Source organism: Ovis aries, chromosome 6 (assembly GCF_016772045.2).
Source record: "Ovis aries strain OAR_USU_Benz2616 breed Rambouillet chromosome 6, ARS-UI_Ramb_v3.0, whole genome shotgun sequence".
Lineage (NCBI taxonomy): Eukaryota > Metazoa > Chordata > Mammalia > Artiodactyla > Bovidae > Ovis > Ovis aries.
In genome coordinates this window covers 87,491,888-87,510,683 of record NC_056059.1, presented here as the reverse complement: position 1 = coordinate 87,510,683, position 18,796 = coordinate 87,491,888, and the positions used below count along the sequence as shown (strand labels likewise).

At 40.0% G+C, this 18,796-nt stretch overlaps 1 protein-coding gene across 7 annotated transcripts in view; it reads right to left on the bottom strand.

Moving 5' to 3' along the window:
- SLC4A4 (solute carrier family 4 member 4) overlaps positions 1-18,796 on the bottom strand; it is a 370,587-nt gene that overhangs the window by 40,651 nt on the left and 311,140 nt on the right. For all 7 annotated transcript variants that reach the window (XM_042251504.2, XM_060417186.1, XM_042251503.2 and 4 more), the window contains exon 16: positions 13,135-13,326. In XM_042251504.2, coding sequence (XP_042107438.1) covers positions 13,135-13,326 — 192 coding nt within the window. The remainder of the gene's footprint in view (positions 1-13,134; positions 13,327-18,796) is intronic.

Here is an 18,796-nt window from a genome sequence, read left to right as displayed (position 1 = left end):
GAATTACTTGGCAATGTGGGTGTGAAGGACATGGCATAGTTGCTCAGTCGCTCAGTTGTGTCCGACTCCTTGGGACCCCATGGACGGCAGCACGCCAGGCTTCCCTGTCCTCCACTTTCTCGCAGAGTTTGCTAAAGTTCATGCTATCTAATCATCTCATCCTCTGCCGCCCCTTTCTCCTTTTGCCTTCAATGAATTCTTGACTGTGACGGGGTGCCAGGAGCCTTGAGGACTCACTAGCAGCAGGATCAAAGACGACCCTTTTGACCAGGAGTTCCTTTCCCTCTTGGAGGACTGGTCTAGCTTTCTGGAGAAATCCACACAGAGGAGCAGAGAGCCAGCTATGAGACTTTAGGGACAATTTAACACCAATCGCATACAACAATACAAGCACAAATAGATGGCAGGGATCAATTTGGGGAGCATATAGTATAGCAGTTAGAAACACAGTTTTTATAATCAGATTGTCTGGCTTGGAACTCCAGCATCATTATTTCCTAGTTGTAAATACTTATCCTTTCTTAGCTTTAATTACTCCAACCACAAAATGTAGCCAAAGTAATCCTTATGACTTCATCAGTTTGTTATAAGAATTAAATAGGATAAGCCATGAAAGTGCTTAGCATAACACCTGCAACACCATAAACTTTCCTAATATACATTAACTCGGGTTATTTCAAGTTCCACAAAGTCTCTTTGGCTGCAGAAACCACTGGAATAACTCAATAATCGACTGCCAGGAGGTCTTTGAAAGGAATCTTGAATTCTAAGAAACAAGAAATAAAAGCCCAGTAATAATATGAAACTGCCATGCAGAGCTCATTTTGGTTGGAAATATCTGGAATCGCTGCAGAAAAAAGAATGTTTCCAGGGGCTCAATACTGGAAGAAACACCCATTTCTTTAGTTTGTGCAAGTTAAGTTTTGACACAGGCAATTCGGGACGGTCTGCCAAGTGATGGTTATTGTGAAGCAGGTTTAATATCAAGATGTTACAACTGCTCTGGTCCAGTAGGTTGTGAATCACTGAAGACCAGAGGTCACTGCAAAGGCAAAACAAGAGCTCTCTCTTCTTTATCACCCTCCCAATCCTTACTCAGCAAGTCCAAGTTTTCGACAACTCCAATATCCTAGAAATTGCTCCAAAAGAGGGTAATGGCTATTAAAAAGTCAGTGTCTCTCCTCACCTCAGGCCCCACCCCCATAAACAGGAGGAGGGAAGCAGAGGCTAGCAAATGAATCCAATCTTCCATTTCTTGGTGGCCCGCATCTCTGGCCCTTCTAGGAGAAAGACCTGCCTGACTGAAATCACTACCAAGTACCGGAGAAATGTTGCTTCTTTACTTAGGAGAGGAGCCATTCTCAGCCTTCCACACATGAGCACCAAAGCCCTAAAACTGCTCTTTCAGTAGTTTTCTCCATCTTCATTAACGGCGATTCCGCCCCCCCCCCCCCCCCCCCCCATTGCTTAGGCCAAAAACTTTGGACCATCCAAACAACTCTTCTCTTCCTCTCACATCCTACACCTAACAGGTCAGCCAATTACCTTCAAAGATCCTGTCTCTTCTCATCACCTCCATGGCTATTCCCACCCTTAACCACTATCTCATATGGTTCCTGCATCCCATCTTCCTGTCTCTCCACTCTCCTCCTTCAGAACATTGCCAAGGTATTACCCAGGATAATTATACAAAAATTTAGGTCAGATAATGTGGAAGGTAGAATAATGCCCCAGTAAAGATGCCTAATTCCTTGACTCTGTGAATATGTAATGTAACATGGCTAGGGAGAATTTGAGTTGCAGGTAGAAATTAAGGGTACTAATCAGATGACCCTGAGATTGGGGAAACTAGGATTATTCCAGTGGGTCCAGAGTAATCACAGTAATTCCCAGTAACTGAAAGAGGGGGCAGGAGAATCTATGTCAGAGAGTGATGCAACATGAGAAAGACTGGACTGATCACTGCTGGCTTTGAAGATGGAGGGAAGGGACCAAGAGCCAAGGAATGTGGGTAGCCTCTAGAAGCTGGAAAAGGCAGGGAAAGTCTCCCCCAAAACCTTCAGAAAGAACAGTCTTGCCAACACCTTGATTTTAGCCACTGAGACACATTTCAGATTTCTGACCACCTGATCTCAAGATAATAAATGTGTTTCTGACACTATGTTTGTCGTTATTTGATATAGCAGCCACGGGGAAATAATATAAATAAACAGATAATTTATCTTAATCATTAGTGTCACAAATTTATACATTATATATAAATTTGTAAGAACCCTTGGCAATGGCATTCTTGTCAAGTGTGGCAATATTACTATATGTATCATTGTTCTTCAGTCTCTGAATCATGTCTGATTTCTTTTGCAACACCATGGACTGTAGCCCACCAGGCTCCTCTGTCCACGAGATTTCCCAGGTAAGAATACTGGAGTGGGTTGCCATTTCCTCCTCCAGGGGATCTTCCTGACCCAGGGATTGAACTTGCATCTCCTGCATTAGCAGGCGGATTCTGTACCTTTGAGCAACGAGGAAAGCCCATACTATGTGCGTAACAGTACCTAAGAAGTCAAATGCTAATAATTCAGGATTACATTTCTTAAAATGTATGGGGAAAGAAAAGGTACTCTATTCATAATATTGCTTAACTCCATTAAAAATCACAGCCAGGGTGATATGCTCTGTACAATATACTGGCTTCTATTTCCCCTTCCTTCCCGTTAAATTGTACAATACTGTTCAGGAACAGCAGAAACCACCCCTGGAGGGTGTTTATTGTAAGACATTCATTTCTAAGATATTGGATCTAATTTAAACTTCATAGTCAAGGAAATTGATTTTTCCCTGGCCACTTCTGCATTCAACTCTAAATCCTCTAATTAGAGAAGGTAGGTAGGGGTGCTATTTTAGCAGGCTCTTCTTATCCTATACTAAAATTAACCTTTAATTTGAATGAGGCAAAACCAACAGCAGAAACTAAAAAAAACAAGCATTAAAAATGCCCTAAAAATGTCAAGCACTGAGTACATCCAGTTTACTAGATATATTCTAGGACTCGAATACAAGAGCGTGGCATCTGACTTTCAGGAATAAGAATCACCCTCTTTGGGCTTTTCTCACATTTTCCAAACATATTTAGCAAAAGAAACATGGATGGATTTCCTTTCATTTTTAGTTTATTTTATCCTCCCTTTTCATCAAACTTGATCTCCTTCAAAAACACCAAAACAGTACTCTTTTATATAAAGAAAGAAATCAAATTAGAAACCCACAGTTCCTAATTTCCTACTAGCTATTATTGATAATGATTAGAAGTGCCAAAATTTTCATGAGAAAACTGTTCCTACAAGATTTCATGCTAACCCTGTGGATTCAGAGGCCTCAAAGTTAGCTTGGACAAACATCATAACTAATGGGTTTATCCAGTCAAATGCTCTAAGTCCCTAAGTCTCTCCAGGCTCAAACTTCAACATCCTAGGAGTATAAACTATTACAATCTAAGTGAAACACAAGTTGACTTATATATCAAGGACTAACGATAAAAAAAAAAATTTCTGCTCTTTTTTGAATGGTACACAGATGTGCTATGACATATAATAATTCCTCCACTCATGAACGGTGAAAGCAAAGCATATTTCAGTGAAGACTCTTTTATATCAGAATAGTTTGAGGTTTCTTTAATTTACCATTTTAGCCATCTCATGGGAAGAGTTGACTCATTGGAAAAGACTCTGATGCTGGGAGGGATTGGGGGCAGGAGGAGAAGGGGACGACCGAGGATGAGATGGCAGGATGGCATCACTGACTCAATGGACGTGAGTCTGAGTGAACCAGGAGATGGTGATGGACAGGGAGGCCTGGCGTGCTGCGATTCATGGGGTCGCAGAAAGTTGGACACGACTGAGCGACTGAACTGAACTGAATTATAAAAATGAAAAGAAAAATATTTCTGTCCTCTTCAGACTTACAAAATATCCCAATGAATCTAATAAAAAGCAACCTGGCTTAAATATTTAAACTACCAAAGCAAAGAAGAAATTAAGTGGATGGGAAGGAAAATTCAAATAACCATACGCTGTTCTCTTGTTCTTGGGCAAAAACAACCTAATAAATCTATTATACACATACTCTTCATGAAGGATGATACTATATTAATTATTAAGAGAGTCATAATTGTTGAGACACCAACAGTGAGAAGCTAGTTAATTTACAGGGATAAAAAATGAATTGGGTTCCTCAGAAGCCCCAGAGGGTATTTGGTTTTCACTTTGCGAGGATGCAGCTGCTCCCAAATTAACTGGGGGAGAGGCTGTGAGCCTGCAGAGTGGTTCTCAATGGATGGAGCTGTTACAAAGAGACAAGCACAGCAGCAGGCACCCTGTGGGTCCTCAGTAAATGTTAATTCATGATATCAATTCTTCTCATGATTGCAGTGCATGGAAAATGCTAAACAATACTGTAAAAAAAGCATTTATTCTAGATGGGAAAAAAAAGTATGTCAGAAAAATATGTGCCTTTTGGCAGTCATGAAAAGGCAGAAAACATCATAAAAAAATTTAAAATTTGATCCCCTCAATTAGAATTAGAATTTGGGCTTCCCAAGTGGCGCAGTTGGTAAAGAATCTACCTACTAATGCAGGAAATACCAGAGACTCCACATTTGATCCCTGGGTCAGGAAGATTCGCTGAAGGAGGAAATGGCAACCCACTCCTGTATTCTTGCCTGGAAAATTCCATGGACAGAAGAGCCTAGTGGGCTACCGTCCATGGGGTCTCAAAGAGTCAGACAAGGCTGAGAGTGAGCACACGCACACACACATAATTAGAGTTCACTGAAAGGAAGGTCTGATTTAGACTCCAGGATTTCTATGTCATAAGCTCCAGAGTCAGAGAGATTCAGGGAACTAAGAGGGGAACTGGATTGTGTTGTTTATCTAGGAGGGCCTCAGAGCCTACCAGTGAAAGTCTACCAGAAAGAGATTGTTTTTCCAAGCAGGGGCAGAGGGGAGTGGGCCTAAGAAAGTGGTTTAGCAGGGAAGTTAAGGAGACTTCAGCAGTCACAGCCTCTTCCTCCATTCTGCCTCAAACTGAGTAGAAGAAAAAGACCCATATGACTGAGTGCCAGACCCAACTAAGTAAATCACCTGGAAAATACTATGTCCCAGTCTGGTCACTATATTCTAAGTTGAAACTGAAAATTTGGAACTGACTCAGAGAAGGATGACCAGTAGAATAGGAGTCCAAAAAACATACCACAGAAAAAAATTATGAGAGACCTCAAAAGTTGTAGTGAGTAAACTACCTTCACACATGTGAAATCAGTCACAGAAAAGAAAGACTACACTTGTTCTGTGTAGCTTCAGAAAGCGAGGGCAGACCCTGAGGACAGAGGCCATGGAAAGGTTGATTTGTGTTTCTATCAGGAATGCCTTGGAGATGTGAGGTTCCCTGAGAGTCATTCAAGCAGCCCACAAATGAGCACTTGTCAGGAATGAAGAGGCAACGTTGGGCTTGATGCTGTTCAAAGTCCTAACACTAAAATCCGATGATTAAGACTCAGTTATCAAAACTTCTTGACCCTCTAATAGGGCCATCTTGGCTATATCTCCTCTCCCCCAAACCATGATAATAAAGGGTTCCAGGGCTTTAAAAGAAGGTAGTTCTATAATTTAATATTAAGGAACAAAAAATAAACATCTTAAACTAATAATTAATAAGTCATATGTATAAATTAAGGGTTTTCCTGGTGGCACTAGTGGTATAGAATCCGCCTGCCTATGCAGGAGACATGAGAGACTAGGGTTTGATCCCTGGGTCAGGAAGATCCCCTGGAGGAGGGCATGGCAACCCACTCCAGTATTCTTGCCTGGAGAATCCCATGGACAGAGGAGCCTGGCAGGCTGCAGTCCACAGGGTCACAAAGAGTCAGACATGACTGAAGCAACTTCACGCATGTATAAATCAAACAATCTAGAAATGGCACAGGAGACCATTTTGTATTAATGGATAGATTTCAACGCTGGGGACTTTTCTGTGATGGATAAGTAAGTTGATAGTGCTTCTGACCCACAAGGTACTACAGCCAAAAAGGCTGCTTCTTTCCACAGATTACCTCTATGCAATCATTAAAACCTCTCACATCACATAGCAAAATGGACTTTGCAAATAACAGACAAACAAACAAACAAAAACTCTCAATAAACACTCCAGTCAATCAATGCTCCCAATATTTTCGTTTTCCTTTGAGTTTTTCTCAATTTAGGTTAACTGTAATTTTTGTCATATGTCCAAAATCTTTGTTGAATATTGAACAGATTGGATTGCATTTAAAACCAAATATCCCTTCGTCATTCTAAAGGGAAAAATATGGAAACCAGTTTTGGATTAAAAACAAATTTGACTTTAAAAATTATTGTTCTTGGTACAAAATAACACAAGAATTTGAAAATCTGATTCCCCTTCAACGAGAGCAAAGCCATTTTTTAAATGAGTTTCAATGGCAGGATGTGGTCTGATAGCTCTACAAGAACTAGCCAAATTATCACCTAGTGTTATTAACACTAGAATGTGATAAAGAGTACAGGCCCATTATTTCTTCCTCATATTTGGATACATTATTTATTTCAGTTTGACAGTTTTTACTATTCACCAAGAAAGCTTCTGAGAGAAAAAGAAAGTGTAGGGATGACATCTGATTCTTGTAAAGAACTGTTTATTAACTAAACACAGCCAACATTAATAGAATTGTTATAGCCCAAAATGACAAATAAGAATCAAGGTTCCAAAAATATAGCTAATTGTGGAATCCAGACTGTTCTACATGGATTAAAAACTAAGTATGTCACCTAAAAAACATGCTCATTATGTTTTCATTCAAATTCCTGAAGCCCTACACTTTTTTCTCATCCATAAAGCCAATACCTCAAAGACCACCATCAATTTATCCAGGTCACATAAAGTCACCAAAGTGTGATCCCACTGTAAGTATGAATGGGGCAAAAGATTAAATTAAATCATCTCATTTAAAAATGCAAAAACTGAACTTATTCAACAAATATATATTAAGTTCCTACTATATTCCAAACCTAGACAGCATATTAAAAAGCAGAGATATTACTTTGCCAACAAAGGTCCGTCTAGTCAAGGCTATGGTTTTTCCAATGGTCATGTATGGATGTGAGAGTTGGACTGTGAAGAAAGCTGAGTGCCAAAGAATTGATTCTTTGTAACTGTGCTGCTGGAGAAGACTCTTGTGAGTCCCTTGGACTGCAAGGAGATCCAACAGTCCATCCTAAAGGAGATCAGTCCTGGGTGTTCACTGGAAGGACTGATGCTGAAACTGAAACTCCAGTACTTTGGCCACCTCATGTGAAGAGTTGACTCATTGGAAAAGACCCTGATGCTGGGAGGGATTGAGGGCAGGAGGAGAAGGGGACAACAGAGGATGAGATGGCTGGATGGCATCACTCCCAGAGTTCGTGATGGACAGGGAGGCCTGGCGTGCTGTGATTCATGGGGTCGCAAAGAGTCGGACACGACTGAGTGACTGAACTGAACTGAACTGATATTCCAAACCCACAAATTACTTGTCTTTGTATCCTTATCATCTAGTATTATATCAAGCACACAGAGCCAAAACAATTTTTTCAATACTGAATGAATATATTAACTATAGGATATAGAATACCTTTTTAAAAAAGAAGGATCTCAAATAACATTCTGCTCAAATATCATCTAAATAAAGCAAAGAAATTGTCAAAGCTATTAATAGTACTTGGAAGTTACAGATTTTCTCTATTTAAATGACAATAACAACCAGGAGGATATTAAAGAATTTCATCATTATATCAATGCAAGGAAGCATTAACACCATTGCTTATTCTAAGAGGAAATTAAGTAGATCCTTGAGAAAAACACTTCATGCCAATTATATACATCAGCCGGCCACACTGCATCTGACTATGCCAAAGTACCAATTCAGTTCAGTTCAGTTGCTCAGTTGTGTCCGACTCTTTGCAACCCCATGAATTGCAGCATGCCAGGCCTCCCTGTCCATCACCAACTCCCGGAGTTCACTGAGACTCACGTCCACCGAGTCGGTGATGCCATCCAGCCATCTATAATTATGCCTAATTCAGAGGCTCTATAGATTTAAGAGTTCTAATCACAATCCTGCTCTATCTTTAAGCTGACTGCTTTCATTTTGCCACCATATGTTGCAGTGATGGCATCTATGCTCCAGGAGTAGCATCACTGGTTGGTAGCAGACTCTGGAAGAACATTTCCTGTTAAAGCCCTGAGGCATCTGCTAGGATCACCGATTATGCTGTGATGCTCCTTCAGGAAGTTTAGATGACAAAATATTGGTAAAAGGCTTGAGGCTGATATAACAGAACAGGAAATGTATGGGACAACAGACCACTGTACCCCTCCTAAAGAGATGGGAAGCACAGGGGGCAGTCGGGGGGGGGGGGGGTACTGCTACTCTACCATATTCCACTGAGCATCTGGAAGTATCTGACAGATTAAATTCCTGGGACTTGCCTGGCAGCCCACTGGTTAAGTCTTCGCCTTTCAATGCAGGTGATATGGGTTTGATCCCTGATCAGAGAGCTAGGATTCCACATGACTCATGGCCAAAAAACCAAAACATAAAACAGAAGCAATACTGTAATAAATTCAATAAAGATTTTTAAAAGGGTCCACATCAAAAATAAGAAAAAATCCTGATGGACTATTTATTAGTTAGCAAAAGACTATTAGTTAACAAAGACTATTAGTTAGCAAAGGCAAACTGTTTCATCTTAAGTGCTCAAACTGATGGACTGCCAGAGGCTGGCTTCATGAGGGAAGGTGAGAGTGGATAATCAACCCTGATGTGGGCAAAGACAATGAGAGAGACTGAACTGGGGGGCAGAGGCATACATGTAAGTGAAAGTGAAAGTGTTGGTCACTCAGTAGTATCTGACTCTTTGCAATCCCATGGACTGTAGCCTGCCAAGGCTCCTCTGTCCATGGCACTCTCCAGGCAAGAATACTGGAGTAGGTAGCCATTCCCTTCTCCAGGGTATCTTCCCAACCCAAGGATCGAACCCAGGTCTCCTGCACTGCACCCAGATTCTTTATCATCTGAGCCATCAGGGAAGCTCATGTAAAGGAGAGCTATTACAGCAGGATAATCAAATGGAGATGAGTTTAACTTGATAAAGAAAATCCTAGAAAGGTAAATATGATGGATATCATTTTTGTCATATCAGATCCTTTTCTACTCTTTTCTACCAAGCTCATTGCCTTGGGAAGCTGACCTATGTGGTCTACGATAGGTTCCCTTGCTCTCCAGATTTCAGAAGATTTCAGCCCAGACAGGCTATTGGGGGAAGAGAGAGATCAGATTATTGATTCCCATAGCTATATCCCTTTGAGGTTGACTCAGGCTGGCTAAATTCCTCAAGCCAAAGGAGGTCACAGGGCCCCTCTGGAAAGCTCTACCACTCTCTCTTCTCCCGGGTTCTAGCAACCACTCCCATTCCACATCCTTTGAGTCAGGGATCATAACAATTCCACTGTTATTATCACTGGACATTAAATGCTCCCTTGTAGTTTCCCTCAACCTAATGTCACCTTTGTACATCACACTTTCATTAAGCCCCTCAGACCATCCTAATCTGAGTGTATAATTTTGATTTGCTAGATGACAACTGTGGATCATCCACAGACAGAGGCTGGCAGCAGCTGCAAAGGCAGACCTGGCCTAAAAATGGAGATAATAATGGACTCTGGGGAATCTGTACTTCCTTTTCACTGCTATAAGCACAAATTAAACATAGAGAATTTTATTTTAGGAGATGGAATCAGAAAACTCTCTTTAAGATTATAGAACATTAGAGTTTAAAGGATATTAACTGCCATCTAGCTGGGCTCTCCTGTTATGGGTGTGGACTAAAGTCCACAGTCAGCTATCAAAGGGTGCACTGTTAGTTACTGGCAGAGCTGGCCTTCGCATCCACAGCTTCTGGGTTCCTGCATATGTGCTCTTTCCATAAATTGCAGCATTGATCTCTACTTGACTGGGCTCCACTAGCCAACAAGAATTGAGGGCCTAGCCTGCATCCAATCTGTTGCTAACTTATGTGAGGAATAAAACAAAAGTGTAAGAGTTTCCCAGCAATTCTCACTCTTGATCGACTAACAACTCATACAAACATTTAGAAACAGAAGTACAAAAAGAGAGGGATGGCTGTGTGAATTATAGGAGAACTGGACACTTTGTATGGCAAGGGCACTGCCATCCAGGATTAGCATTTTGCAATTTTAGAGGTTCCACGTGAATTGTTGGTGAGAGTGAGGAAGTAGTAACGGTTAGGCTTGAGTACTAGCACAGTAATCACATTTAAGCATATAAGTTTTAACTGTAGAATATAAAATACAAGTATGTACTATGCTAAGTCAAGTCAGTTGTGTCCCAACTCTTTGCAACCTTATGGACTCTAGGCTGCCAGGATTCTCTGTCCTTGGGATTTTCCAGGCAAGGATACTGGAGTGGGTTGTCATGCTCTCCTTCAGGAGATCTTCCTGACCCAGGGATAGAACTCATGTCTCCTGCAGGTGGGTTCTTTACCACTAACGCTACCCGTGAAGCCCAAAATACAAGTGTATGAATCTATAAACATCTTTGCTCCTACTTACAGAGATCATACTTCTAAACGAAAACATATTTTGGCAAATGAGAGGAAAAAAAGATGTTCTTATAATTTATGTATGTATGTATTATTAGTTAGCTATAACTGTGAAGTGGGTAGGGGAGGGAGGTGATAGTGTGAGAGCCTACACACTTGAACATTTCTCCTTGGAAATCAAATATATGTCCTCCTACCAGTTTACTTTATAATTTGGTGTAAGCAGCTGTAAACAAAGTTGAGAACCTTCTCAACAGGAATTGTAACTAGATTGCCTTCACTATTTTATTTTCACATATTCAATATTTTCCCAACTTTTCTCAACAGTGTTTATCAAGGTCTGAGAAACTACCTGCTTGGGCTCTTATAAGGAAAAATTTCTTTAAGTCCAAAGAGCTATTATCGATTTTGGAATTTGCAGGGAAAAAAAAGGTGATGTTTACATAAATAGTTAAAATGATCACTATTCATCTTAAGGTTGAAATTATTTTGCTAATTACAATTCACAAGTGCTTTGCAAATTCTTTTCACACTATCGCAAATGAGAGCAATAAAAAGGGTGATGATTCCCAAAGTGTGAGCCAAAAAAAAAAAGATGTCCCATAAATTAATAATTAAGGAAAAATCTCAATAGAGAAGAAAAAATCATCTTCAAAGACCTTTACCCAGGAAACTGTTCTACACATAACAAACCACTGAAGAGGTAGATCGAGTAAGCACATTTCCCAGGATGGGAACTGGTGTTACAAGCTCAGAGTCTCAAGGACAAGCACTTAACCTGAATGCGTGAAGCAGATAAGTCTTAGACAATAGAGAGGAGTAGTAGTGAGAACAATTAATTACCTGCAAAGGACAGTTTCCACCTATGCCCTCAAGTGTGTGTGTGTGTGTGTGTGTGTGTGTGTGTGTGTGCGTGTGCGTGTGTGTGTGTTTACAAACTATGGGCTAAACAAAGAATGGACAAGGGTTGAATTCTGCCTAAGGACCACCACTTAGTGATGCCCTTTCAAGGCAGACAAAGTTGAACACTTCTTGCTACACTTCCCTTTGAGGAAATTTTTCATCCTTTGGGCCAGCTAGTTCAGAACATTTCTAATGAAATCTGCAGACCACAGTAACCTGCTGTGATCTGAATGCTGTCCTTCCAAAATCCATATGTTGGAATTCTAATCCATGAAGATGATGATATTAGAAGGTGGGGCCTTTGGAAGAGCATGAGGATGGAGCCTTTGGGATGGCATTAGTGTTCCTATAAAGAACACCCCACAGAGCTCCCCAGCCCTTCTGCCACCTGAAGACACAGTGAAAGAGACGCTGCCTCGGAACCAGGAAGAGAGTGCTCACCCAACCATGCTGGCACCTGATCTTGGACTCCCCAGCCTCCTGAACCATAAAAAATAAATCTGTATTGTTTACAAGTCCTCTAGTCTCTAGTATTCTGTTATAGCCACCCAGACAGACTGAGACAATCATCAACTCTTGCCTTTATTTTCCATTTCATAAGAGATATCAGAGATAAAACATTTCCTAGCTGAAAGTGAATATATTAATTTTCAGTCTCATTTCCCAGGAATAAAAAAGGAATTTTATCAACTAAATCTCATGTCTTCCAAGTTCTCCCTCTCCTTCTACACAGAGCTGAGGAGGAAAGATTCATGAGATTCCAGTTGCAGAGAGCAGCTCACTGATAAAAATCAAGTATAATCAAGATTACTAAGAACTCCTGACATCCTAAATAGTGAGAATTGAACTGTAAAGCAAAGGATTAGCTTCGTTCTGCAGGTAAGAAAACAAAATGCCATTAACTAAATGTTGGTCTTATCTTGTAGTCTCTCCAGGAACCACAGTTTTGACTTGAAGCTCACCCAAGCATATTATTGGGAGACAGGATGTCTGCACAAGACAAGCCAGCTCAATTATCTGTGTTTCTCTACCGTGGCATTCGTCACTATGGGAAGGGAAGGCTGGTTCAGATGACACCCATATCTTATACCAGTACTTGTGTAACAACACGGTTTACATTTATTCCCACAGCCCATAGCCCAACTACTAAATTACTCACAAGTACAGCTGATGAACAAAGAATTGTGTCAAAATTCCTAATTCATATGGAGAGAGTTTTTGCTTATATACTTAAACACACCATGGATCTCAAAGATGCATGGATCTAAATGGTCTCGTGCATTTTTATATAGAATACACCTGCTTTTCCCTTTCAGTACAGTCAGAATTCAGACAGGCAGAATTTAGGATAGAATTATGTGAGCAAAATCCTGAAAGGTTTTTCAAAGCTAGACTATAATTATGTCAAAAATACGTATGCACAGAGACTGGAAAGCAATTTTTAACACACAAAATCATATTGGAAAGGTTGAATTACAGGTGCCTTTTTCATTTTACAAAACTGTACTTTTATTGAAACAGTGGGAATTCAATGAAAATTATTTAAAGCTCAAGTACTCACCGTGGTTGGAAAGTAAGGACTGGTTTTGAATTTTTTCAAAGCCATAGAAGAAGTGTAAGTGCCCAAGAAGAGGATAAAAGACATGAGTGTGATATCGGGAACAAAACCACAGTTGTTGCCCACAAGCTTTCCTCCATATTTCAAACACTCCTTTGTCGTCAGAAATGCCCAGTCAAAGGTAGCATTATGGTACTGCAGAAGAAAAACATGAAAATTTTTCTGGAGAACACTGTGACACATCAAAAGCAGCTTTTAATCCTTGATGGGCTATATGGCGATTTATGCTAAAAGTTTCTGTAAAACAGTCCAAGGATAAACCACTGAAGGGTGAAATCTGAGGAGGTGTTAATGGAATAACAGGTAAGGGGGGCCAGGAGGCTGGCAGTTATTGAAAATATAGTGAGAATGATGCAATCCATTACCTGGTTTGTACTACAACCCTACAATCACTCATCTGTTCAACAGACACAAACCACAAAGTCCTTTCCTGAACCTTCCTGAGAGTAAACCAAGACACAATAATCTCCTAAGTCTCCAAACGTGAGACTCTCTGAAACATCTCTGATGTCCAAAAAGCCTGACTTCTGTGCTGCACAGCTTCTTGTGCTTCAATCTGATGGCCCCAGATTCAATGCTCTAAAGTTTATATTTGGCTAACTAATTTATCCCACACTTTCACAATTGAGCTATTTCTTTTCAAAATAACTAGAGATCGGTGACTTGGGGAACTAAACTCTAAAAATGTTGGCGATCTCTGCTTTTCCAATTGTGTATCCTAATGGAACACAGCTTTTCTTTTTGACTCCAGGGTCAGCATCATGAGCATCCATTGCTGGAATGTGTTGTGATGGAGTAGGATATGGGATCTCCTTCCCTGTGTTTCATGGCCTCAAGCTCACAAGGCCATTTTCAAATTTTCTTCTGTCTCCTGAATTGCAGTCACGTTGTCAGAGCTGTACTTCTCGACAGCAGTGTAATTCTGTTCCTATTCACTGTTTCTAAAATGCGGGAGAGTCCTTTAGCTATGGTACTAGATAAGGCCAGGATACCCATTCTCCAAATGCTGAGTTTTAGCTGTTATAAGCTCACAGCTGTCTTCTTCTCTAGAAAACTGCCTTTCATGACGTAAGAGCAGCCTCATTTGGAAGGTTATGCTCTCTTGCAGCCACTTACTGACCAATGCTAATGGGGTGCTACTGTTCGAATATCTGGGCTCTCCTAAAATTCATATGCTGAAACCTTACCCTCATATGTGATGGTATTTGGAGGTGAAGCGTTTGGGAAGTGATTAGGTCAAGAGGGTGGAGCCTTCATGAATGGGATTTGTGCCCTTGCAAAACAGAGAGTTCCTTGTTCCTTCTGCCACATGAAGACACAATGAGAAGACTATCTAGAACCAGGAAGCAGAGCTTCACCAGACACTGAATCTGCTGGTACTAGGAGGTCAGACTTCCTCTTAGGTGCAAGGCTAATGTGTATGTCATGCGCTAACAGAAGAGTAATTTGAGGATACCTCGCAAATAAATACAAAAGATAAATTTTTCCTGTCCTTTGAAGGCAGGAGTTCTACCTCACACCAAATGCATCATCAATATCCTTTACTATTCATGCATTTTCTTGATATAAGTAATCTAGTAATAAAAGAATATCACACACATAGAAGAAGACTCTCTGGCCAGAAAGAGTTTGTATTTTTATAGCACTCAAAATGTAACATTCTTTCATAAGTCAGGAAAAAAAAATAAACTCTAGATTTTTCCCTGAAATATTAGTTTCAACTTGTGAACAGCTGAATTGCAAAATTACTCTTTTATCAAACTCTGTTTCTGAGAGGTGATTAATCATGTTTCATTTTGTTTTTCAGATTTCTGTAAATGGATATTTTTAAGTCCAATACCTTTAAAGTTCAGAGGTCATAACAGGTAACAGATTTCTTTGGTTTAAAATAAACAAAAATTTACCATAATTTCCATACCTTAATATCAGCAGAATCCTTCATTATAGCTACAGCTCCCCAAAGAGGTGAGCGGCATTAAAACAATCTCAACAGGAAGCTTTATTGATTTAGAGATGAAAACTATACAGATGTGCATGAAATGACAGATACGTTTCTTGCTTATATCATCTTAAAATGCTAGTATCACATTTTTTGCATGCCTCAAATGATTCTTCGTGTCATTGTACAGAAAATATAGCCTCCGATATCATCTTCACTAAGGGCTCCAGCATAAACTCTTTAGGTAGCGTGTATAAACCTCAGTATCTACACCTTAACAAACAGTTTCCTACTCCCATAGAACTTAAACTCTAGCTAATAAATATATGCTCAGTTGCTCAGTGATGCCCAGCTCTTTGCAACCCAAGGGACTGTAGCCCACCAGGCTCCTCTGTCCACGGAATTTTCCAGGCCATAATACTGGAGGTTGCCATTTCCTTTGGACATGAAGATGTTTGTGGAGAAAGAACCCAGTTATGGGTAAAAACAAGAATGGAGGAAGATGAAAGATTAAGATAGTGAGAGAGGAAGATTGACTAGGTTCTGGCCTCTCTGGACCACAGATGGGTAAACCCAGAAAAGACTAAAGTAGAGTGTCTGCAGACTGAAGGGACTGTGTGTCAACAAAAAATAAGAAAGAGCGGACCAAGACAGGGGCAGAATTCAGTTTAGGATGTAGCAAGCACCAAAAGAAATCTTAGTTAACTGAATGAATGAAATCACTCATCAAGATCCTAATATTTGACATATTTAAGGAAGATTATCTATGAATATCGGAGAAGGCAATGGCACTCCACTCCACTACTCTTGCCTGGAAAATCCCATGGACGGAGGAGCCTGGAAGGCTACAGTCCATGAGGTTGCTAAGAGTCAGACATAACTGAGACTTCACTTTCACTTTTCACTTTCATGCACTGGAGAAGGAAATGGCAACCCATTCCAGTATTCTTGCTTGGAGAATCCCAGAGATGGCAGAGCCTGGTGAGCTGCTGTCTATGGGGTCGCACAGAGTCGGACACGACTGAAGTGACTTAGCAGCAGTAGCAGCAGCATCTATGAATATAGCTACTCTTTCTATCTGGAGAACAAAGTTAAAGTACAATAAACTCTCAATTTAGATTATCAGGTAAAAGAAAGTATTTCCAGTTATATATGAATTTCAAGTAAACAATGAGTAACATTTTTAGCATTTCCCATGTAATATATGGGGCTTTCCAAGGTAGTGCTTGTGGTAAAGAATCTGCCTGCCAGTGCAAGAGATGAAAGAGACAGGGATTCTATCCTTGGGTCTGGAAGATACCCTAGAGTAGGAAACGGAAACCCACTCCAGCATTCCTGCCTGGAAAATTCCACGGACAGAGGAGCCTGGTGGGCTACAGTCCATGGGTCCAGAAAGAGCTGGACACAACTGAGCACACACACACAACTATACACACACATACATGCAATATGTAAGACATACACTAAAAAAAAAAAAATTGTTCATTATTTCTCTGAAATACAAATGTAACTGGGACTCTATTTTTTTCTAACTCTGATGATGCAACTTCGCTTAGACACAGGCTATTCTGAGTATCAAAACAAAAAGTGGAAAATTTAGCCAAAAGAAAACAGAAAATGCGCTGGGCCCCTATGATATGGATAACTATGATAAGCTTTAAGGGAGCAATAAATAAGAATAAAAACAACATTTTATTATTGGAGAAATAAAATATGTCCACTGATATATTAACTAATAACGCAAGGCAGTGAAATAAAGTGTCTAAACAAATAGCACAGAGATTAGTAGATCAGAAGAGGGACTGACTAATTTCATTGAGCACAGAGAAAACAAAAGTTAAACTGCACCTTGAAAAAATGACCGATCTCTATGGAACTCTCATACTCAAAAGGCAGTAGGCAGAAGTATGGCAAGGCAACAGAACTCGAAAGGAATGCAGAGAGAATAACGAAAGCCCATGGAGAGGGGAATAAATGCGACAAACTTTGGGTGTATGTTTCTTCCGTACTAGCAGAAACAGAGAGGTACACCATTAGATAGACACCGTGAGCAACGATGTAGATCTGGGGACATATGATGCTTCATTCACTTATCTAGTAAGTCCTTTAGGCACCACTTATGAAATGTCCACCATGAGAAGGAACTCAGAGTGAATGGACCAGTTGGGCCAGAGCTGAGTGTCCGTGTAAATGGGCAGTGAGAGAAAAGATACAAAGGACATGGGACTAAGTTGCTGAGGGTCTTAACTGAGCTCAATCTCATGAAAAGAGATGTCAACCTATTTTTTTCTGAATCTCATTTTCTAGAGAATGACCCTATTTGTATTGAATGAATACATTCATAAACTTTAAAAGTAAAGTGTATACTGAAGGATTAATTTTAAATTTTAAAATACCACAGCATCCTCCACAAAGACAAAAGTGGGGGATATACGAACGAGAATGGGCAAATGTTTGACAGTCATTGAAGCTAGGTGATGTGTATATATGAGGATTTATTGTACTGTTCTATTTTAGGGCATGTTTGAAATTTTCCATAATATTTTTAAAAGTAGGAACATGTAATCTTTAAGGAGATTTAAGGACAGAATGGTTTGTGCACTTGACTTTCTTAATGAGATAAAATCACAAAAATGTTATGCACAGGAAGATTAATATGACATTCCATTTCCCATGAAAAGAATGTTAACTCCTAGAATCACCCTGAAGGTACATCAAATCAAAGCACTTGTGCTTCCATGTCTGACTGCCAAGTGGAATTTATGTGACTGTAATAGTTCCTAGGCCCATGATTAACAGCATCTCCATGTAAACATAATATGTGTCACTGGGCAATACAATAAGCAAAAATTCAGACATAAAAATTAAAGATTCTGTATAATCGGAAGTAAAATAAAATATTAAAAAAAATTTTTTAATTAAAGATTCTACACTGCTCTCTTTGAGTATCAACTGGTAAAATACATGGCTTTAAACAGCGTATGTGTGTGTTTACACAGCTATGGGTAATGCTATAAATAAAAGTCTCAAGCCTAAGTAGTTAATGTACTCACTTAGGATTTTTTCCCTGCAGTGGGTAAGCCAGATTTGCAGTGATCTGCAATCTTACTTTATGACCTATGGGACGTATATGAGCTGCAACTCTAGTTACATATATTGTTGTGAAATATCCAAAGTAATTGGTTGTCCTACTTATGATTAAGATATAGAAAGTTGCAGGAGACTGTTGTTAGTCCCAACCTAACAACCAAAGCACAAGCATAAAAACTGGAGTGGGTTGCCATTCCCTCCTTCAGGGGATCTTCCTGACCCAGGGATCAAACCCAGGTCTCTTGCATTGCAGGTGGATCTTTTATAATGTGAACCACCAAGGAAGTTCTCATAAGAGCATAGTTTAAAAAATTCCACCAACAAGATAAGGATGTAAACATCCTAAGCAAATTAAATGCCAAAAAGCTACAAGATCTTCACAGGAGAGAAGAGGTCCTTGACTGCCTCATCCCTGGCAGAGTAGCAGGTGGAAGGTCAATGCATTGGAGGTCTGGAGAAATGAATTTTTAATGATTCTGTAGACTGGGTGACAAGTTAGAATTCTGTGAAGCCCTCCCTAGGCATCAACCAAGCCTGCATCCACCCACCAAACTTTCTAAATGTCTTTGCCAAATG